Source organism: Tupaia chinensis, unplaced genomic scaffold (assembly GCF_000334495.1).
Source record: "Tupaia chinensis unplaced genomic scaffold, TupChi_1.0 Scaffold138757_1, whole genome shotgun sequence".
Lineage (NCBI taxonomy): Eukaryota > Metazoa > Chordata > Mammalia > Scandentia > Tupaiidae > Tupaia > Tupaia belangeri.
Window position 1 is genome coordinate 2,247,371 of NW_006198649.1, and position 23,997 is coordinate 2,271,367.

Here is a 23,997-nt window from a genome sequence, read left to right on the forward strand (position 1 = left end):
TCTTTCTTTCTTGCATAATATATAGTCAAAAGCAGTGTACAGTAGGACAGGCTCATGGATATGCACTGCTCCAGGGAAACCAGATCTCACATGGCAACTATGTTTTCTGCCCCTGGCTGAGCCAGCCTGAAGCATGCTGGGCATATGTACAAGTGTCCAAGATCCAATGGGTGTGAGGACTGGAAGAAGGGATGGCTGTAGAACCCTCTCCGTTTCTCTGTCTTATTCCTCCTGTCAGGTGTGGGTACCTGCTCTATCATGAATAAAGTGATAAAAATACATATACAGTAATTCCCACTTTTTGTGGTATTTCTTTTCATAGTTTCAGTTACCCCTGGTTAATCATGGTCTGAAAACATTTTAAGATATTTTAAGAAATAAAAAGACAACATACATGTAGCTTTTGTCATGGTGTATTTTTATAATTATTCTATTTTATTATTATTAATCTTTTACCATACCAAATCTATAAATTAAACTTTATCATGGGTGTATGCATAGGAATAAAGCACAGTATATGAGGTGTTCAGTACTGTCCCCAGGGTCAGGCACTGTTGGGGCTCTTGGAGAATATCCAATATGGATAAAGAGGAACAGTTCTAGTTGCTTATTTTGAACCCCATTTAATAGTCTTTGAATTGCTCTGTCTTTCAAGTATCCAAACAAATTTACTATTATTATGTTTTAATAAAGATCTCAATGTAGGTTGGTGACATCTAATTTCTTCAAAGGGCTTAACTTTGTAAATTAAAATTTGTTAATAAATTGAGAATTATTAACCTTGGCTATTATCTAAGATTTGTTAACAGATTTATACCCTAGAAATAATTTACTGAGACTGGCAGATGGCATAATGGTTATGTCTCTGGTCTCCCCCATAGTCAACCATGGTTCCAATCCCGGACCTGGCAGCTTAAAACTCACACCAGGCTTGGGAACCAGCAGTTAGCGTAATGGCTATGTCACTGGACTCCCACGTAGTCGACCGCGGTTCGTGTCCCGGACCCGGTGGCTTAAAACTCATGCCGGGCGCGTGTGTGTGCGTGCCCAAGATCCCGAGAGGAGAATGGAGGAGAAGGGACTGCGGCGTGACCATCCCCCCGGGGGGTGATTTCTCGCTTTCTGTCTCTATGTCTCTCTCTGTCTGTCTGGCGAGTGCACGCGCCCTATAGTGAAAACCTCTCCAAAAAAAAAAAAAAAAAAAAAACCTCACACCAGGCACATGTGCATGTATGCCCAAACTCCCCGAAGGAGAAGGGAGGAGAATGGACAGTGACATGGCCATCCCTGCAGGGAGTGTTTTTTTGCTTTCTCTCTCTCTCTGGCGAGTGTACATGCCCTATAGCAAAAATTTCTCTCAAAAGAAAAAAAAAAAAGAAAAGAAAAATAATTGCTAACATTTATAAGGTTACTTTCGATCTATTTTGTGAATGTTGACCTTTTAAATACAGAAGATAGTAGAATTTTCTTTCTTATACTTGTAATCTTACCTGTAAGTGTGCTTATAATCTTATTCCACACAATAAATAAGGCAAAAGTAATATCAAAAAAAGAATTGGCAAGTACAGACAAAAAAGGTGAGAGAATGTGTGAGAAAGAGGGAAAAGCTATCAAAGAGAAATTCTTACTCAGTTAAATCAATGTAAGTTGTATTTAAAATATTTTCAGCATGATTTTTAGGGAAAAGCCCCTGATTAAGTATAATGTGTGTGTGTGTGTGTGTGTTTAAATTTTGTATGTAACAAGCTTAATGAGTTGCATTAACTCAGAGAAGCATTGACATGAAATACGATTACTGTCAAGCACTACTTTCAACCACTTTCTCACTTTCTAGTAATGTCTTAATAGATGCAATGACTGGTAACTTTTGGTTTCTATAACTTGGTCCATTCCTTTCTGAAATACTAATTTTATACCTTTTTCCTTTACAGAGGAATGAGGGTGTGTGCTCTCACCAAAGGAAAAAAAGAAAAAGAGAGAGGGAAAACATGAGAAATCATACCCTAGCAGGGCTGGGCTGGGGGTGCGGGGTGGGGGTGGCCATCTTGCAACTCATTTTCCATTCTCCTAGCACCTGGCATTTTTTCCAAGCCACCAGGTCACGTACTCAGACTGTACACTCTACCATGTGGAATCCAGCTGCCTTAACCACCATGTCACCTACCAGGCCCACTAATGTTATATCTTAATTAAAGGTGTTCTCTTTCATTGCCAACTAGATTTGTGCTTCTAGAAACTTAGTATGAGGAGGAAAATATGTCCTGCTTTTTCATTCACTACTTACTTCTCCTCTAGTCTTAGCTCTTCAGGCAGAGAGAGATTGAAATAACCAGTAATGTATTTTCAAGTAGGTTTAGTAGAAACCATCTTTCTGCTTCTCTGAATATCACAACCCTCTGACACATGAGAAGTACAGCTCCCTTGAGAGGCTCTTGTATGAGATATTCAGAGAGACCTGAGGTCTCATTCATTTTCAGTTTTCTGGACTTCCTCCTTCTCTGTTCTCCATTGTTCTTCTCTCCCTTTCAGAGTTCCCTGCACATCTAGATCTTGATCTCTCATCTCTGTGTTCCCTCCACGAGAGCTCTCATGGCCTTAAGTTGCTGCCAGAATCACATTGTATGGGGGCTACCTTTTGCTAGGTCCACTTTTTTGCTTGTTTTTTGCTCTTCCATATGTTGGGAGCTGGCTGCTCTTCAAATGAGCTTTCTCTCAGGCCTGTCCCTAGTCTCCAGTTATTTATTTTTCTCTAAATAGAGATGAAAAGGGCAAGTTCACTTCCTGGAAAACGTCAAATCAGTCCCTTTCTAAGGCACCCACAAAATCTCATGAACAATTTCATCAAGTATTTTCTTCCCTGAATCCACTGATCCCTCCCCAAGTCTGGTCTGCTGATTTTTCTGCAAGGCTGACTTGTGAGAAAGTCATGACATATTTATTTATTTATTTATTTATTTGGAGAGATTTTTGCTATAGGGCATGTGTGCTCACCAGAAAGACAGAGAAAGGCAGACAGAAACCCACGTCACAATCCCTTCTCCTTCATTCTCCTCTCAGGATCTTGGGCACACACGCACATGTGCCTGGCATGAGTTTGAACCATGATCGACATCGACTACATGGAAGTCCAGTGACATAGCCATTATACCAACTGCTGGTCCCAGTCATGACATATTTTTGCATAGAAAAACATATAAAAAATACATGATAACTTTTCCAATGACTTGATTTATGCAATGACTCTAAATGCTGATTTATCTCTATAAAATGTATTTTGTGCATATTTGTTCTTATTAGTGGATCTATGTGGGCTAGCTTATGGCAAAGGAAATTCACTATTACATATATTTGTTGCCTCATTTATTTCTCTCTCTCTCTCCCTTTCTCCCTTATCTTCTGTTAAAGCAGATTGACACATGCCTGCCAATGCACACAAACACTCACATTTGTTCAATGCATGGAAAGATAGAAATAATTCTCCCATGAGACAAGAATGGAGAAGGGATTGTGGTATGGCCATCCACCCTGGCGAGTGATTTCTCACTTTCTGTCTCTCTGTCTCTCTGGAATGTGCATGTGTACTATAGCAAACATATTTCAAAGAAAAACGGCTAAGAGAGTAAATTTTAAGTTATATATTTTTACAATTAAAAAGCATTTAAAATGTTCATGACCTAATATTTAACCAAATATAGATCCTGTATGTGGTATTTCTACACAGATTATAGTGGGCTTATTACCTTCAGTATTTTAAGAAGTTTTGGAGAAGTTTTTTCTATAGGGCATGTGCACTCACCAGAAAAACAGAGACAGAGAGACAGAAAGTGAGAAATCAACACCCCCCCGGAGGGGGGGATGGCCATGGCACAATCCCTTCTCCTCCAGTCTTCTCTCAGAATCTTAGGCACACAATCACGCACCCAGTGTGAGTTTAAGCCACCAGGTCCGGTTCTCGAACAGTGGTCGACTACATGGGAGTCCAGTGACACAGCCATTACGCCAACTGCTGGTCCCAATTCCTATGCTTCTTTTAAGGTAGTTGTGAATGACAAAGTTATTGTATAACTGATATATTTGTTCCCAGACTATTAAAATACTTTAACTTTTCATAAAAATCAGATAGCCCCTTTTTGAAACATGTAATGTTTACATTTCTAAGTTGTTTTAAGTTTTATTTTAATGGTCTTTCTATTCTGTCTTACCTAATTATTTCAGAGAACATGTACTTCATACTGTATTCCTAGACCTCCATTCTCCCACAGCTCTTAATCTTCCCACAGTTTTGACTCCATTACACTAATAATATTTCCCAGTTTTATGTAATACAAAGATATAACAAGCATAACTTTGAAGGTTTTAACCAAACTGTAGTAACAAAGGCATGAATTTTTTGGTAAACAATTGGAAACACCCATCTGGGGAAAACTCATTCAATAATTAGATGTCTATGTATAATTTTGAATCAAGTACTTATCCACCCAGATTTCCTGTCATCTTGCATGTACAATAGTCTCATTTATGATGAGACTATCTTGTAAATATGTTGCTAAAAATACAGGAACACTCCATTTAAGGCATCTTAATAATATATATTTATCAAAAATTGTATCAGCAAATATTAAGTTAGTTCGGCATGATCTGTTCTTATCTGGTCATCATGAAAATCATTATGCATTTTTGCATAGAAAAACAGAAAAATATGTTATGAATTTCCCAGTGACCTAAGATTTTACTAGTGATCAAATATTCTCCTTCTAAATACCAATAAAATATTGCTTTAACAAGTTTATCCTAAAATTATTTTCAGAGATTTATAGAAATTTCACCTTTTCATAGACTTCAAATTTTACTCTATTTTGTAATCGAGACAATATTACTTGTCTTTTGAAATGTTCATTCATTATTTTTATCTTCCATTAATTCAAAAGGCACTGTCAATATTATGAGGTACAGTGTTTGATGTTTTAGTATTTGTTGATAAATAGGCAGAAAATTCATTTTTAGCACATAGGTGCTCTATTTTCTCTAATTTAGAGTTTTGATTTTTTTTTAAATCTGTTTGTTCTTAACTGTCCAATATGACAACAATTATTCTTTTTGGAAGGATGGAAACCAAGGAAATCTAAAAGCTCTATTTCCTACCTGTCTATCTCCTGAAAATTTATGATTTGTATCTCAGAATGCATTTTTTTTAATTTTTCCTATTTTATATGCCTATATTTAAACATTTTTTATTATTTTTGTTTAAAAATGATGTGAGAATTTCTGCTAAGTCGTCACCTAGTTATTCTAATAACTATGTAGCAATATTTGCATTTATATTTGGTTTTAATTCCTTCTTTGTACATACTTAAGTACTAAGTCCCAATTGCCAAAAAATAGAAGATTAAGCAAATCCTGGTGGACTATATTGAAAACTATGTCCAATAATTATTATTGGAGTTTTGGGAACTGAATCAGGCAGAATTTCTTTTAAAAAATCTTTCACAACAGTTCCTTGGCCTGATTCAACCTTTCACCAATTTTTCGCTTAAGGAAATCACCTACAGTGTGTTTCTTTTTTTTTTTTTGAAGAGGTTTTTGCTATAGGGCACATGCACTCACCAGACAGACAGAGAAAGACAAAGAGACAGAAAGCAAGAAATCACACCCTGGGGGGACAGCCACTCCACAATCCCTTCTCCTCCTTTCTCCTCTCAGGATCTTGGGCACGCATGCACACACACCCAGCGTGAGTTTAAGCCACTGGGTCCAGGACACGAACCATGGTTGACTACATGAGAGTCCAGTGACATAGCCATTACGCTAACTGCTGGTCCCTACAGTGTGTATTTCTAATGAAGACTCCCAAGCTTATCCTCTCCCTCAAATAATTTCCATTTAGGAGGTCTTTAATGGATTACAGGAATCTGTAGTTTTGAATAAAGTACTGACTGTGATTTTATTCTAAAACAAGATCAAGAGAATTTAGATTCTGATATCAGCATTCTCTGCAAATTTCAATGTGTTAGGACTACAGCAACAAATTAAAAACAAAGAAACAGGCGAAAACAATATTTATTTTTTCACAGTCCTGAAGGCCAGAGTGCAAAATCAGAGTGTCGGCAAGACTTCATTCAAAGACTCTAAGGAAAAATCCCTGTGCTTCTTTCAGCTTTTAGTGGCAATTGAGTTTCATAGATTATGGCAGCATAAATGCCAGTTTATGCCTCCATGTTCAAATGGCTTTCTTCCCCGTGTGTTTGTCAAATCTCCCTCTCCTTTTTCTTTTAAGAGCACCCATTATTGAGCTAGCCCCTTAGCTTTGTGGGTCCCATATAGCTCACCATAGCTGTATTCCCAGCCCCCATAGCTTGAAAAACACATTTGTCCATGTGCATGCATGCCCCGAATTCTGACAGGTTGGTAAATGGAGAATAAAAGATGGCAGGGTGATCATGCCCCATGGGGATGTGCTTTCTGTCTCTTTCTCTCTCAAGTAAGTGCATGCATCCCCTGGCAATTGCAAAAACGGGAGGCAACTCTAGTTATTGGATTTAGGGTCCATTGTTTTTTCATTATTTATTTATTTATTTATTTATTTATTTATTGTTGTTGTTTGCCATGGGAGCCTATGCTCCCAGAGAAAGACAGAGAGAGGTAAAGTGGGAAATCACCCACCAGGGAGGATAGCTATGCTGCAGTCCTGTCTCCTCCATTCTCTTCTTAGCATTTTGGGCATGCACATACATGCACGCAGTGTCATTTTCAAAACAGCAGATTCAGGGCTCAAAATGCAGTTAGCCATGTAGGTTGAGCACCTTAACCTCCACACTATCTGCTGAAAAAAAAGTCCACTCTTAATGTAGAATAATAATTTTCTTTTGAAATTCTTTTCTTAAAAAAACTGTTTTAGGGGATTATTTTTATTTAACTTTCCTTCTTTCCTTCTCCTCCTTCCTTTCTTCCTTTCTTCCTTCCTTTCTTCCTTTCTTCCTTCCTTCCTTCCTTCCTTCCTTTCTTTCTTTCTTTCTTTCTTTCTTTCTTTCTTTCTTTCTTTCTTTCTTTCTCTCTTTCTTTCTTTCTTTCTTCTTTCTTTTTCTTCTTTTTCTTTCTCTTTCTTTCTTTCAATTTGACCAGAGAGGGACACAGTGAGAGAAAGAGAGAGAGAGAGAGACGGAAAATGAGAAATCAAGTCACCAGGTCCAGGACTCGAACAGCCGTTGGTCATGTGAGAGTCCAGCACCTTTAACCACCACACTACCTGCCAACCCTGAAATTGTTAATTACATCTGCAAAGACTCTGTTTCTAAAAAGGGTCACATTCATAGGTCTGGGGTTTAGGATCAAACATATCTCTTTAGTACATGCAATTCAACCCACAACACACATGCACGTATGGTTAAATAAGATAATGTATGTAAAAACCTAGGCAGCCGCTGGCATATAGTGGTAATTCAATGAAAGTTTAGCTATACATTTGTATTCTTTTATTTTCTTCTTTCTAAATAATTTTCTACTCTCAAGTGAGAATATTTATTTTTCACCTGAGTTGGAGTAGACCTGTTTGGAATGATGTCAGAAAATAGCAGCAATTCCCCAGTCCTTACTTTTTAAAAAATATTAAACTTACCGTTTTGAAAGATGTCATATTGAAAGCCCGTATTGATCCAGGAAATGTATCACACTTATCATGCTGAGTTAGCATTTTGAAATAAACTGTGCATATTTGCCTGAGCTGTAACCAATGTGTCAGTAGGTAATTTCTGTCATTGTGACTTTCTGCTGTTTACTTCAAAACAGTTCTTTTGGACAGCTGTAAGGCTTAACTTACCTCTATATGTTGTTGTATTTTTTTTTTTCCCTGCCAGAGGGTTCATGTGCTTGCTGGATAGAGAAAAAAGAGAGAAAGGCAAAGTGAGAAAGCAGCCCCCCTGGGAGTGGTTATTTCACAATCCCTTTTCCATTTTTCCCTCCTTCTGAGATTTGTAGCATGCATATTTTTCTCAGACTACCAGATCCAGGACTTGAACTGCCACATACAGGAATTAAACCTGTGGTCCAGCTGCATTAACACCACCACCACAGACTGGGCCAGTGCAATATTTTTTTCTTTTTTTTTTTTTTTTGAGAGTTTTTTTGTTGTTGTTGTTGTTGTTATAGGGCACGTGCACTGCCCAGAAAGACAAAGAGAGACAGAGAGACAGAAAGCGAGAAATCACCCCCCAGGGGGGATGGCCATGCCACAATCCCTTCTCCTTTATTCTCCTCTCGGGATCTTGGGCATGCACGTACATGTGCCTGGCATGAGTTTAAGCCACGGGTCCGGGACTCGAACCACGGTGGGCTACATGGGAGTCCAGTGACCTAGCCATTACGCTAACTGCTGGTCCCAGCCAGTGCAATATTTTTAAAGGTCTAGTTTGCCTTTAAAAAAATTCTTCTGTGGTTTGGCACCCCATACAATCGATAGGGTGTCCACTTTTGAATCTGGTTATTGTTCATTACGTTGTTGAGATCTTTTTTAGAATTTGGACAGACCTGAGGTGAGAAATTGGGACCCTGCCCCAGGGTAAACTGTCAGAAGGGCAGTCATGATGTAACTTCTATAAATAATCCTGAAACAATCTCCTTCTCAGAACTTCAACTATAATGTTTTATTGATCTGTCCTCCAGATATTACTTTATTATTATCTAGAATCCACGTTAGACTCAGTCTGATGTTTTTATCTGCTGTGCTCTGGATGCTGGGTTTGGGGGATGACAAGAGGGCAAAGTTGCAGCTCTCAGAGGTTAAAAGGGAGAGGGGACAAAAGCCCTCAGTAAATAGAAAATGCAAATTTACCTAATGTGCTCATACAAAAATTTTTTAAATACTCTTGCATTCTTTTTAATGAACAGCTTATACATTTCCTCTGCTCTAGTATGTATAATTTTTTTTTACAGTAGTACTGGGTCTTTATGTGGTACTGAAATTTTGTATACAGTATATATTCATATTCTACTCAATTTTTATTATTATTTTAAAACAATGATTAATACTAAATTAAAGAAAATCAGATTATATATGGGACCAGCAGTTAGCATAATGGCTATGTCGACCGCTGTTCGAGTCCCGGACCCGGTGGCTTAAACTCATGCCAGGTATGTGTGTGTGCGTGCGTGCGTGCCCAAGATCCAGAGAGGAGAATGGTGGAGAAGGGATTGCTGGGCGTGGCCATCCCCCCCCGGGGGGTGATTTCTCACTTTCTGTCTCTGTCTCTGTCTGGCGAGCACACGCACCCTATAGAAAAAACCTCTCAAAAAAAAAAAAAATCAGATCATACATACATGTTTACAATAAAAAACCAACCAGTAGTCTTTCCAGCTCACCTGTTTCACTGTCAGTAGAGGCAACCATTCTTGCCAGGGAAGTAGGGAAGTTCTCTGCTTATTCTCTCCACATCTTTCGGTAATATGTTTAAATACTGTTTCTTGATTTCTTAAAAATGCATTTATCTATTGACTTCCTCTTGTCTAGAAAATACTGTAAGTTAAAAGTTTCAAATCAAAGTTAAAAGGAGAAGTAAGGAAGTGTGCTACCGAACTTTATAGAAACTAATATATGGTCCTACTAATGTAAAAGCTGGTTATTTTATAGTATAATTGAGAGCAATGACAAAACTTTATTAAAGAAATGGGAAAAGGAAAGCTTAATCTCTCACCTTAAAAAACCATTTCAGGTAGCATACAACTAATAAAAATTAATTAGTAAGACATTGCTTATTAGTCAGTTTCATATAATATTATTAAATATTTCTTTTGAAATATTTGCTCCTTGAAAAGTAGAAATCAAGCATTTGTGGTTTTCTTCTGTTTCAGTAATGGTAATAGTAATTTTATTTCATTGTGATATGAGAAAAAGACTGCACGATATTTTTTCTTTGAAAGCTATTAAGACTTCCTTGTGACCTGGGAAATGATTGTTTTTATAGAATTTCTTTCAGAAACAAGAAAAATGCGATTTTTAAAAAAATTTGATAGCTGCAGATTTCTTGTAACAAATGGGTGAACAGATGGATGGATGGATAGATGATACTGAGCAAGCTTATAAATTTTGTTTTGAGCCTCTGTATCCTTGTATCGTGCCTGCTTTAGGATAACTTTAAAAATAAAGTCTCATCTTCCTGAAGTATAATTTCTTTTAGATGTAAAATTGCAGCAATCAAAGAAAATCCCTCATTGTGTTATTATGAGGCTTACATAGGAAACTCAGCCCAAACATCCACCAGATCCAGCGTTTGGACAGTGAACTGACTCCCTTTCCCCTTGATTAGTTAGTAGTACTCCTCTCCCCTTTGCTTCTTAATTTCATTTATAGGTTATCATTAATGTTGATTTTATTTTATGACACATTTAAAATATGGGCTTACGCATCATAGAGATTTACGTTTAAAATGATTTATAACAATTTATAATTATGAGGTGGACCCTGTAGCATAGCAACTATGTGCTATGCATAGGGAACTGGATCCCACATGGCTGACTGCGGTTTGAATCCTGGCTCTAGTGACTTGGAAAACACACTAGGTACATGTGTGTGTATACTCAGTATCTGGACGGAATGGATAAATGGAGAGAAGGGGGTTGCAGTGTGATCACACCACAGGGTGGGGTGCTTTCCTTCTTTTTCTTTCTGGTTAGTGAACGTGCCCTCCGGCAAGTACAAAAAAAAATGTATAATAGGAGCTTTGCTAAAATTTAAAATATATCTTTTTATATTAGCAACAATAATAACTATATACAGTTCCATAAATAAATAATAATACGTTGGGGTACACTAAAATATTTGGGCTCTTGACCGATACTTTCTAAATTTTCGTGATGAGAACTCACAAATCAGGACAACCCTATTTCTACGAATAAACACTGGTAAACATGGATGAGCCATAGGCATGACTAGGTTTAGCCCTGTTGCCCTACCCCTGGATTTAACCCCTGTAATTTTTATGGGGCCCTTGTATTGAGTACATACTTTTCTCTGTTCTTTCTATAAGGTGACTTTTATGTTTTCTGTGTCAGGAAACATTAAAGAAATGTGCTAGTTTTACTATTGTCTGATGCTGCGCACTGCATGACACTGTGATTTCTGGTTTACAGTCAAGATCTGTAGTGTGAAGCTCAATGGCAATTTGATTGCTTGGGAATTTTTATGTTGTTTGTGTGCGTTGAGGGAAAAGACCTGTAACTAGACTGAGCAAGTGGGTGGCTTTAGCAACCATTTATAACTGTATCTTGATCCAATTTTGATATTATAGCCAAAATTGTCTACTTTTAGTCATATCAGAGTAAAGTATGATTTGTTTGATGAGTCACTTACGGGACCAACAGATGCAGTCACGATTATGTTGCTGGATTCCCATGTAGTTGACTGTGGTTCAAGTCCTAGGTCTGGTGACTTAAAACTCACACTGGGTGCGTGTGTGTACATACTAAAATCCTGACAGGGAAATGCAAGAGAAGGGATTGCAGTCTGGCCATCCACCCTGTGGGGGGAGGGGAGGTGATTTCTTTCTTTCTGTCTCTCTGTCTCTCTCTGTCTCCGGTGAATGTGCTCTAAAGCAAAAAAAAAATTCTCTATAGAAAAAAAAAAAAGTCACTTGTTTCTTTTTCTCCTGAGAACTTTGCTTTCTTTGTATATAAATTCAATCACCTGGATATTTCTAAGCATAGTCAAGATATCAGAATTGTAAATGTGCATTGACCAATCAGCCTCAGGGCTAGGAAGTATGACCCCAAAACACTGAACAACCAATGTGTATAAACAATCTGGTGAAGATTACTGCTACTGATAACATGCTACCTTCTGAAGTAGTAAAAAGGAAACTGAAAAGAAAGTCTTCAGATAATGTGACTAATACTTCGGGCACAGACTTGGCTATTCCTTGTGGCTTCATATTTACATAATTAGTAATTGCAGCATGTGAATTACAATGAGAGAATATGATGATATTCTATATATCATATTCTTTTTAAGTTCTTATTTCTTTAAGATATTGTCATTTCAAGGTTAAAAATTGTTTTATTCCCTTTCTGCTGTTCTGAAAAGTGTCAGTATCGTTATGTACATGGGGAAAAAATGACTGCGATTATCTGAAATATGTGGTCCTGAAATACGTGGCAGAATTATTTACTTGAGAATTTCACTTCACATACTTTTGGGGTTTTGATAGAAATTATAAATGAATTCATTGACGTTGACTTTATCTGCCACATTTCATTGAACATTTCTAATTTACTAAAGCAATTACTCTCTTTAATTAGTTCTTGGGATGAAAAAAAATTCTAAATTCATTGCTTATTAACTTTAGGATTGAATTGAACATAGGTTTATTTTAGTATTAATTATTTTAATTGCTAGTGAGAACTACCACTGTTAAATATGAATCTATTCTTTGAATTTGATGTTGTTCTGCTACCCTAAAATGTGTTGAAAAAAAAAAAAGCAGAAAATGCAACTTGTCAGTTCCTCATTTGACTAGTTTCTTCCCATAAATATTTATATACGTTCAACTTTCCCCCTCTTAAAAAGATTACCGCCAACATAACTCTCCTTTGATCTTATATCTCTCATCAGCTATCACATTATTTCTTACATTCCTCACAGTCAAATTTCTTGGAGAAGTTGCATAAAATTTTATGTATCCATCTTCTACTCAGTCTGCTATAGATTAGAAATTTATTTATCCCCAAAACCACTCTACCAAAACTATCTTTGCCAAGCTCACCAAGGACTTCTTTTTTAATCTGAATAACACACTTCAGTTTGTATCTAACTTATCTGAGCGACCCTTCAAATTGCTATTCTCCTTGAAATAACTTCTCCTTTTACCTTCACTGACAGCATAGTTCTTGATTATTTTCCTTAATTTTTTCCTGATTCATTTGTCTCTGTCTATCAGATATTGTTTCCCTGTTTCCTTTGAGAACATAGGTAAATTATTTTCTAATCATTTCTCTTTTATTTAGTTAGATTTACTTGGGTGGGTAGATTTTTCATTCCAAATTCAATATGGCAAATTATTTGCAGCTAAGTTTAGTCTTGTCATTCTGACATTTTATTATGGTGTTTGTATATATATATATATATATTATGCCCTGGGTTAATTTTTACCTTTATTTTTCAATTGAGGGTTTGTTAAATTACATAAAATTAAGCTTGTGATACAGCCTCATAATTATAAATGTTCAGAGGAGAATTTATTTTCCACTCCCAATCCAGGCTGAAACATTACTTTGTGCCAGGGTGTGGGGGAGGTGGGATATTATCTCCCCTACCTATGTACTTAGGATTTAGACTTCATGAGTTCTGGGTTTATGTGGGGATCTGCACCTTTTCTTTTTTAGACTCTGAACATTTATATTGTTTCATTTTTCTTTTTTGAATAAGTTCTTTATGTTCGTTTGTTCTTCCAATTTGCTGTAATACACATGTGCTTGCCAGAGAGAGAGACACAGAGAGAGAAAAGATGAGAAATCATGTCCCATGAAGAATAGTCACATGCAATCCCTTCTCTCTGATCTTCCCTTCCTTTCTGGATTTTCACGAAAGCACATGTGCCTAGCATGTTTCTCAAGCTGCGTATATGGAACTGAAACCACATAGTCAGCTCGATGGGATCCAGCCACCTTAATCACCAGGCCACCGATTGGCCAAACGTATAATATTATTTTCTTACACATTCACCTACATATTAAAATGTTCGCTTATTTTATCTAACATTTTTTCAACTGCCTGACATATTGCTAAACTATTTAATATTTTTTCATAGTATTTTTATTAGTCTCCTTCTGTATACATCTTGGGTGTTCTCTTTGACTTCCAGGCTTTGGATCTAAATAATGATCATTTTCAAATCTATCTCTAAAGCCTATTTTACTACTTCTGTTTTACACTCTGTTACAGCCATTCTGAAATCCTTTCAGTTTATCAAGTGTCTTATCTACCCTCACTTCTAGGCCTTCACCAATCCCAGTATCTCTTTGTAGGACATTTTAAAAACATTCCATCCCCTTCTATTTATCCAACTTAACTTGAACATATCATTTATATTAGCTTTTATGTCACTTCTGAGAGTGTTCAACCATCCAACATGAGCTTGGATGCCTTTGCTGTGTGCTGCAATAATAACTTACACAGCCTGTATCGTAAAGTTAATCAGACATGTATGTATGTATGTAAAAGCCCATTTGTTAATAAGCATGGTGTAAAGAAAAATTGATATATTTTGGCATCCAAGTACTACTCAAACTTTATATCATATGCTGTTTGCAGGCTGTGTGATGTGTCCTTAGGTAAGGTATACTGCTCTTTTTCTGAAAATTGCAGTTAGTGATAACAATTGTTGGTAATGTATTGATATATGTGTGACTAGCCAAATATATATACTCAATAAGTAATAATAGGTGATGTAATTATTATCTCCTTTAGGTTAAGATAAGACTTTCCTAGCCCTAGACTACAACAATATTCTTAATTTGCCATTTAAACTGGAATATTCTATACATTTTCCACATATTTAATCACAAAGTCTGAATTCATCTTTATATGATGTGGACTACATGACCTCAAACAAAAATGACCGAGAAATAGCAGGGAGTGATGCAAAGAAGAGGAACAGGTAGGAAGAGTCTTAGGTCAGAAACAGGAAAGAAGCATAAATTAGACCTGAAATCCACCTCCCTGGGGAATACTCCTTTAAGCTTTGTATACTGGATAAATATAAGTACCGTACCAACCATGATTACCCTTGAGAGTGAGAGAAAATTGTAGCCATTTACATAATAGTGTGCATATAACCCGGCAATAAATTTTAAGTGAAAGATGTAATAGATAAATTGAGCATACTACCTGCAACAATAGAAGATTTTTTAACAGTCCATTAATCCATATTAAATATTCTATGTGGTTGAAGTAACTACCGAGATAAAATATAGTTTTCTTTTCTTCACTGTAATTGTAATGTGATAATAAGTGAGCCACTTTGATTCATAATTTTTCTTTTACAGTTATTAGGTGATCTTTCCAAGCCCTGCAGATTGTGTTCAGGGAAGATCCAAAGTCAAGGATTTTTATACAAAGTCAAGAAGGAAAAGGCTATGTATAACATCGAATTCTTTGTCAAACACAAAGTCATAATAATATTCTCTTAATACATACACTGAAATATTGAAATACTATTTTCAACCTTGATATGAAACAACAGGGAAAAGTTAAATTTCCTTTAAGAGGTGTTCATTTTGTTTCATATTTAGGAATTAGATCTTATTTCTCTATCTTCATTAGACACTGGTGACAGAATTCTAAGGAATTGTGGATAGAGTATTTTCCTACATTAGTGAAAAAATAAGGGCCCTATATTTTATTTTATTTTTTTTTTGAGAGATTTTCACTGTAGGGCGCATGCGCTCGCCAGACAGACAGAGAGACATAGAGACAGAAAGCGAGAAATCACCCCCCAGGGGGGATGGTCATGCCGCAATCCCTTCTCCTCCATTCTCCTCTCGGGATCTTGGGCACGCATGCACACGCGCCCGGCGTGAGTTTTAAGCCACCGGGTCCGGGACACGAACCGCGGTCGACTATGTGGGAGTCCAGCGACATAGCCATTACGCTAACTGCTGGTTCCCTATATTTTAAATTTTGAAGAAATCCTTTCTACAATGTATTTCACACATGAATGTCATTATTAAGCAGAGAAATACCAAAGCAATTTTAACGTTTTGATATTAGTTCTATCATTTTTCTGAAAAAAAAAAATTATGTTTCTTTGTAAATGGTATGATTATTCTAGGAGTTATTCAGGTTAAAATTCTTTTTAAAAACTCTTTTTTTTTGTTACATTAAATATTTTCAGAAAGTCATGCATTCCTACATGGTGTTTCTTCTGACTTCTTGATCATTAGGACTTAATAAAATCTAAGACCAGGTAACAAACCAAGAGTTTGTGACCAGAGAATTGAATGACTTACCCAAGGCTGCACTACTTTGAAAATAAAACAGGAATGAAACATAATAACTTGAATCCCTTGAATGTTTTCCTACAAATAATGCTTTTGTTTGCTTTAGCAATGTAGCCTGTGCTTTCTTCTAGGTCTTGAATGTTTTCTCCATAGTCATATACCATTTGGTCTTATACACTAAGTCAGCCCACATGACCGACTAGAGAAATGATGTAACTAAGCGTTATGTTAAAAGAAAATGTATCAAAGATCATTTGCAATTGTTTAAGAACATGAATCCATGTATGTAGCATATTATATTCAGAGTGGACAGAGGTGTATGTTTCTTCTTTTCTTAGAGCTTGAAGATGACCTTCATTTTAGACTCTTTTGTTTACTTGTGATAATGTTTTCTATCCATTTGTAACTTATTTCTATTTTATTTTTTAGCTCTTTTTTAGAGAATTAAAAATCTAATGATTAGAAATGGTCCTAACACTCACATAGATCATATCCCAGCCAATAGGGTATCCTCAACTTTCAGAAGTTTCCAGATATTTGCAAGTAAAAGATAAATAAACTAGTAAAAGATAAATTACCAATACCACAATACCATGTTTATCTTTACTAGTAAATTAGTAAAAGTTTACTTTTACTAATGTGTTCGTTAGTGTGTTGCTTGTTGTGTTGGTTAATGTGTTCCTAAGTTTATAAAGAGAGAATTTAAAATGTAAATTACCTTATTATAGATCCAAAAAGATATCATCTAAAAACTAGATCTCCTTATGTCTTTTATTCTATATTTAATTATTTACTTACTTAACCATAACTTAAATTAATACTTGGTTTAAACTCCCTGATTCACATTGCCAGTACATAAAACATATATTTCTAAAGGAAAAAAAAAAAACAACATATTTTGGGGCAACATTCAGGTTGATTCTTGAAACAAAAACCTAAATTCTCATTAACTTGTCAGGTACCAAAACAAACTTTCTTAGAAATAGTGATTAAATTATGCCTTAATCATTTTCACTTTTCTTTCTAGAAAAACCCACTTATATGACAGCGTATTGGTTGGGTTGCTGCATATGTAGCTCTTTATACAATCTTTGTCTCCTTTTTTACTTTACCACTAATAATCACCTCCTATTTGCTTCTTTCTTTGAATCATAATTAGGCTTTTATAAAACTTTCTGGCTTGTAAAAAGTTAAATTTATTTTTAATTTACATCTCAAGATAAGACTTTTTGTAATCATGAAACTTCTAAAAATGTGCTTAGCTTTAGAATAATTTCCATTCAAGTGCCAGTACCTTATAAGGTCATATTCTAATGTAAACTCATCAAATAAATTGCTTTTTAAGATGCAATTTATCTTACTGCTTGGAGAAATTTATCTTGTCAGTCAGATAAGCCATCAGTACTAAAGATGACTAACACCTGGAGACTGTTCACCAGCTCTACTGCTAGTCACCTGGCTGACTCATTTCAGCTCCCCTACACAGGGAGAGTCTTTGCAGGCTCCAGTTGACTCATTTAATCACTTTAAGAGTGCAAACGAATATTTTTTTTCTCTGAATTTCATGTAATATGTTACTTTAAAAATAATATGCATATTAATCTTTAACACTATCATTCAAAATTAATTTGCTCATATTAATTATTAATTCTGGCTACTTACAACTTGCCAAAAGCTATTGATATAAATTTTAATGTAAAAATACATAGTTGCTTTGTTTACATTTTTTTATTTGCTATAGGGGTCATGAGCTTGTCAGAGAGAGAGAGAGAGAGAGACAATCCCCAGGGGGATGGCCATCCATAATTCATTCTCCATCCACCCCTTAGGATTTGAGGCATGCACATATATGCCCTCAGCATGCTTTTCAAGCTACCAAGTCTGGGACTTGAACTGACATCCTAGGATAAGTGGGATCTATCATGACACCTTCAGTTGACTCCAAAATATAGTTTTTGAGATAAAAATGCAAACCATTCTGGAGGAGTTGTAGTAATGTCATTTAAAACTTTTATTTTCTGAAGATACTACTACTGATCTGCTTCATTGGTTAAAGTACTAAGGAAATGCTCAGTTACTAATTTCAGAAGAAACCACCACCCACCTATAGTTCTATGTAAGTGTTCAGTTATTTTAGAAAGTGATCATAAACAGGCCAAAAAACGTGTGACAGTAATGATTAGATACATTTTGGTATAACCCGGCCTATACGAATAAGTAAAAAGTTGATAGTGTTATATTAAAGATAAGATTAAAAATATAACATGTCATTTTCAGCCTAATAATATTATGAAGAAGTGGTTGGTGTGGACAAAACTTTGTAAACCAAATGCTAATATAGTCAAAGTATTTAGAGAAACATTCTGATAAACACAAGAAAGTATTCCTGTGTAATGGAACAATTTATGAAAAATGCATAACATTTTTGTTTCCTATAAACTAAACACATAGGTAGAATAACAGTTTGGATGCATTCATGGATGTAAAAAATGAGATGGGAAATTAGCAATAGTGTGTGCTAGAAGGAGTGATAGATAGAGAACTTGAAAATCTGAATTCTAAGAACTGTTTTTTCTTCAGGAAGAATTTATAACTTTTGGAAAGTTTAACTTTTTTGAGTTTCAATTCCTGTAGAGTTAAAATGTTTCAACATGATCAGTGGTTTTCGTTTTTTTTAGGCAGAGAAATTAAGTTTTGTTATTCATATATTTTTCTCCAAATAATACTTGAAACTACAACATTAAAGCAATCAAAAGAGAAATAGACAAGAGGTAATAGATTTGGTTGAAGTAGTTCGGATAGTCGGTATCTAGTCTGATCTGCCATCAGCTACCATTGAGAAGCCTACACATTACAATTCTAAAACAGTTATTGTTCCCCATCAAACATAGTCTATGACTTTAAATTAATTGTCTTAAAGAGAAAAAGAATTGCCATAAAATGTCTTTGACTCCAGCTGTCAGAGTGACAATACTAAAGAATATGGACCACAGAGAGAAATCAATGTGCCTGTTTCTTCTGTTTTTTTTTTTTTTTTTTTGAGAGATTTTTGCTATAGGGCGCATGCGCTCCCCAGACAGACAGAGAGAGACAGAGAGACAGAAAGCGAGAAATCACCCCCCAGGGAGGATGGCCACTCTGCAATCCCTTCTCCTCCATTCTCCTCTCGGGATCTTGGGCACGCACACACACGCACCCGGCATGAGTTTAAGCCAGCGGGTCCAGGACTCAAACCATAGTCAACTATGTGGGAGTCCAGCGAGATAGTCATTACGCTAGCTGCTGGTCCCTCTTCTGTTTTTATATCAATAAACCAAGAGTTTTTTCTTTTCCTATTTGTTAAATGTGTCTTAAAAGAACTCTTGTGCGTGAGAAATTATGCTTCCATGTACATTTTCCTGGGACCTCGAAGATCTGGAATTAAGCAAGTCATGTAAACTTTAGGTGAATTACTTTCACCATATATGAAATTGGGAAAACAAAACTTTGTCCTGGGAAATAGCATTAAACTACTCCAAATTCCTTGTATGAACTACTCAGCAATTATACTGTTCTCTAATTGCTCTTAACCTTTTTTTTCCATTATTTTTTGGTTATCAGTTTTGATTGTTAGGTCTTATTACAACAATGTTTTTTTCTGGACGTATTAATACTTTAGATTGACTAATTTTCTCTTTTTCAGATCTTCTTCTCTACTAATTCTATGCATTTTTTTTTTTTGATGGTTGTTGTTGCAATTATCTAAAGTTAAGGATGGGAGAATATTTGATCTATTAGATAAAGTTTAATCTTGAAATCTAATTATTGGTCTTTTTATTTTTTGCTTTTTAAAAAAAAATTAGAATTCATACTTTCAAAATCTTTGAAATTGTATAAAATCAACTGAACTGATTCTATCAAATTTAATTTTTTTAATTTCACCTTATGATACTGACATTAAAACAGTTATATCTGAGCTTCCTGCTTTGGTTCTCTGTATTCCAAAAAGGCCTTCCTCTAATAAGCATAAGCACGTTACTCTGCAGTTCCAGAGTATAGAGCTCCATCAGCTTATTCACTTAGAGAAGGTTGGGTCCCCTTTGCATGGAGTTGACATCTATTCATTTTTCTGGCAGTATAATAAATCTAAATGATCTTTCATCACATAATTCTCCCTGGCTGTCAGTCCTTGGAAAGAACTCATTTAAAAGATATTAAAAGTATGTGTATTCTATGTCCTCAAGAAGTTACAGTCACTATATTTGCTTATCTCCTTTCTCCTCTGTGCGTTTGTAGAGAACAGGAGAAGATTTTTGATCACATTAGCAAATGAGATATATATTAAGGCAAGCACAGTCAATAACATATTTTCTACTGGATGTTTTATATCTTTCACAGAATTCCCAACCTGTGAGCCACTAACTCAATTCATATGCAAAAGTGGAAGATGCATTAGCAGCAAATGGCACTGCGACTCTGGCAAGTACCAAATGTTCACTGTAGAGCCCTGATTTGATTGGGGGTCTGTCTCTCTAGGCTGCCTGGCTTCTTTCAGAGTACTTTGTAAGAGAAGCTTGCAGAGCCAAGCAAGATGGTTAAGACAAGTGGTGAGAGGACAGCTGGCACATCAATGGGAATTAGTGTTAAGGATAATGGAACTCAATATCTGTCCCAAGGGTCTATGATAGAAATTTGTTTTCAGCGATAATGTTGAACATAGTCTAAGTCTACAAACGTGAAGCAGAGGGGACAACTGAGCAAATGACCTAGACAATTCAGGTTCCCCAAATGTAACCTTAGCATGGAGTAGTTTATAAATTATTATTACATTATCCAGATGGTCTTAACTCTGTCACCTTGCTTTTATGTACAAATGACTTTTTTCCTTATACTCATTTGTATTATTATGCTAAATTATGCCCAATATAGGTAAATGAATTATAGGTGAATCCAGTGATTCTCGGTCATTTATTTCAATTTAATCTATTTTAAATTTACATTTCTTCTCATTCCCTTTTGTAATAGTTGTTAAAAAAGAATATAAATCATTTCTAAAGATACTGTAGAATAACTTCCAAGAATAAATCCATGCATAGCAGCTGGCAGGGGAGGAATACACAGTGAGTGCTTATGTTGGGGAACTGAAAAGAAGAGACTAAACCGAAGACAGAGTAATGAACTTTGGAACATAGAGGACATAGATGTAAATAATATCAGTAATTTTCCATGTTAAATGTGACATTGGCTTTATAATTTTATTCATTTCCTGCAATCACTCTTATATCCTTGTTTCATCCTACATAGAAGCATGCCCCCTAATGTAGTGGCTATTTAGTTCTGAGATAGAAATTAAGCTTCAAAACCAAACTCAAGGACTTCTTTCTCTTAGTTTAGCAGTTTATAGTAGATCAAAGAAAAGCAATATGAGGAAGAAAATAATTTTCACACTGTTCATAGGCAATGCCGATCCCATTATTTCTTTTTCAAGAACAAAGACAAGCTCTTTATAGCAAGAACAAAGTCAAAGTTAGACCTTTTATAAAAAGAGATTTCTCCTCGGGTCAGTCTTCACCCCCTGATGTTGATGTGTCTTTCCAGATGACGACTGTGGAGACGGGAGTGATGAGGTGGGCTGTGTCCACTCCTGCTTTGACAGTCAGTTCAGGTGTTCCAGTGGCAGATGTATCCCAGGCCATTGGGCCTGTGATGGTGACAATGACTGTGGAGACTTCAGTGATGAAACTCAGATCAACTGTACCAAAAAAGGTGAGTAATTCTGAGTCTACAAAATCTCATCAGTTGGTTTGTGATATCTATTTTAGAGTGAATATTATATAAAAAATAAATTGTTCTTCAGATTACAAAATCCTAAAGGATAAACAAAAAGATGAATAAGCATGTTTCCTGGTCAATTTAAATATCTGACTTGAAAACAGGCAAACAATAATGTGATTTATTCAATGTGGCAGGGTTGGGGCTGAGGTATCATACACTCTCTGATGATAAGGAAGCATTCTCCAAATGTTTTGCAAGGAGATGTTTGTTTATTTTTTTAATGTATTTTCTATTTTTAGAAGTTTTGCCTTAGGGTATGTGCACTCACCAAAAAGAAAGACAGATACAAAGTAAGAGGCAACGTGAGAAATCACCCCCATGGCTATGATGCAATACCTCTTCCTCTGTTCTCCCAGGATCTTGGATATGCATTTACATGCTCCTAGAATGAGTTTCAAGCCACTCAGTCCAGGACTCGATCTGCTGTCAATAATGTGGAAGTCCAGCAATGTAACTATTACACCACATGCTGATCCTGCCCTCTGTAAAGATTTAAAAACTTATAATATAAACGGTTTCTAAACTGTTTTCTCCGATGGATTTGTTTTGCCTTTTTTTGTTTCCTCTCACTTTCTAAACTGTCAATTCTGAAAACAGTGGCTGTTAAATCACCTATGGGACCTGTGGGTGGCATGGTGGTTGGGATGCTAAACTCCTGTGGGACCATCTGCAGTTCAACTGGAGGCATGAGACACGCCAGGCACATGTGTATGCATGCCCAAAATCCTGAGAGGGAGATGGAAGAGAAGAGATTGTGGTCTGATCCCTGGGGGAATGGTCTCTCCATTTCGGCCTCTCTATCTTTCTCCAGCAAGCACACATCCCCTATGGCAAAAATCTCTCAAAAATTTAAAAAAGAAAAAAGAAAAATTACCTATGTATTCTTGGTCTTTAAAATAACTCTGACTGGGGCCAGCAGGTGGCATAGTGGTTAAGATGCTAGATTCCCACATGGCCTACCATGGTTCAAGTCCTGGATCCAGCAGTTTGAAAACTCACACTGGACAACTGTGCATGCATACCCACACCCAAGAAGAGAATGGAGGACAAGGGATTGCAGTTTGGCTGTTCCCACTGGGGGCTGACTTTTCATTTTCTGTCTCTGTCTCTCTGGCAAGCATACACAACCTATAACAAAATCACTCAAAAATAAATAAATAAATAAAAATAACTCTGGCTTTTGGGGGCATTCTGTAAGTGATTTGCTAAAGTGCATATTGTTTGATTTTGGTTTTACCTGGATGATATGGGTTGCAAGAGTCATAGCAATGATCCAAATATGGCTAAATAATGACCCGTTTACTTCGAGGCAATGAAACACAGGTCCTCATGATTAATGGATTTGACGTGATTCATGTCTTTCCCTGGTAGTGAACACAGTAGAAATTACAGCTAAGGCGGTTTCTGTATGACAATGTGTTAAAGATTTAAAATGAACCTATATGAATTTAATTTTATTTCAAAAGAGCTATGAATTATAGGTAAAGCTACTATTTAAAATTACTTGTCTTGTCCATTGTTTAAAGTTCAGATTATTGTTGTGTTCTTTTTTGTTTAGTTGTTCGATGAGTATATATGCCCTAGAACATTTTGCTTATCATTCATTTGGTATGGGAAAAAAAGTGTACAGAGATTTTTTTCCTTTAATATTTGAAACATTCATCTGGGGGTGGTTGACATTTCATTACTACTTTACACTTTGAACATAAACTGTATCTTCCCCTCCTCACAGATGTCTTTTTAGACTTCTCCTGGGGTGTGCATCTGTGGCCTGCTGGCACTGCCCCATAATATGCCGAGAAAGATAAATTGCCCCAAAGCTAATTTGTTTTTATTTCAGAACTGAAATTTTCTTCCTCTCTTCTGTGTATATTTATCTTTAAATTGAAATGATCTTTGCGTATTAACAAGTTTTGAAAAGATTGGTTTAGCAAGAGAGGATCACATCTCCTTGTAGACGTTTTGATTATTTTTTTTAAGTTTGATTATCATAGTAGCAGTAGCTATTTAATATAATGGCCTTCTTTAGTATACCTCAATGTCACTAATATACATTATTATAAGGGATATAGTTGATGTGAATGCCATGTGTTTCTTATACGACTATGGTAAAATAATAAAGAAATTATTTACTTAATCTGTAAGATTCTTGGACATATTTCAAGAAAGAGTGAAGAGAACTTCTTGAACCAATTTATACTT

The 23,997-nt window shown here is 35.9% G+C and overlaps 1 protein-coding gene across 1 annotated transcript in view; it reads left to right on the forward strand.

Annotated features, from left to right (window-relative positions):
* The window catches only part of LRP1B (LDL receptor related protein 1B), a 1,871,701-nt gene that overhangs the window by 1,093,218 nt on the left and 754,486 nt on the right, over positions 1–23,997 (forward strand). Inside the window, exons 23-24 of the mRNA XM_027765590.1 lie at positions 20,359–20,439; positions 21,559–21,726. Coding sequence (XP_027621391.1) covers positions 20,359–20,439; positions 21,559–21,726 — 249 coding nt within the window. The remainder of the gene's footprint in view (positions 1–20,358; positions 20,440–21,558; positions 21,727–23,997) is intronic.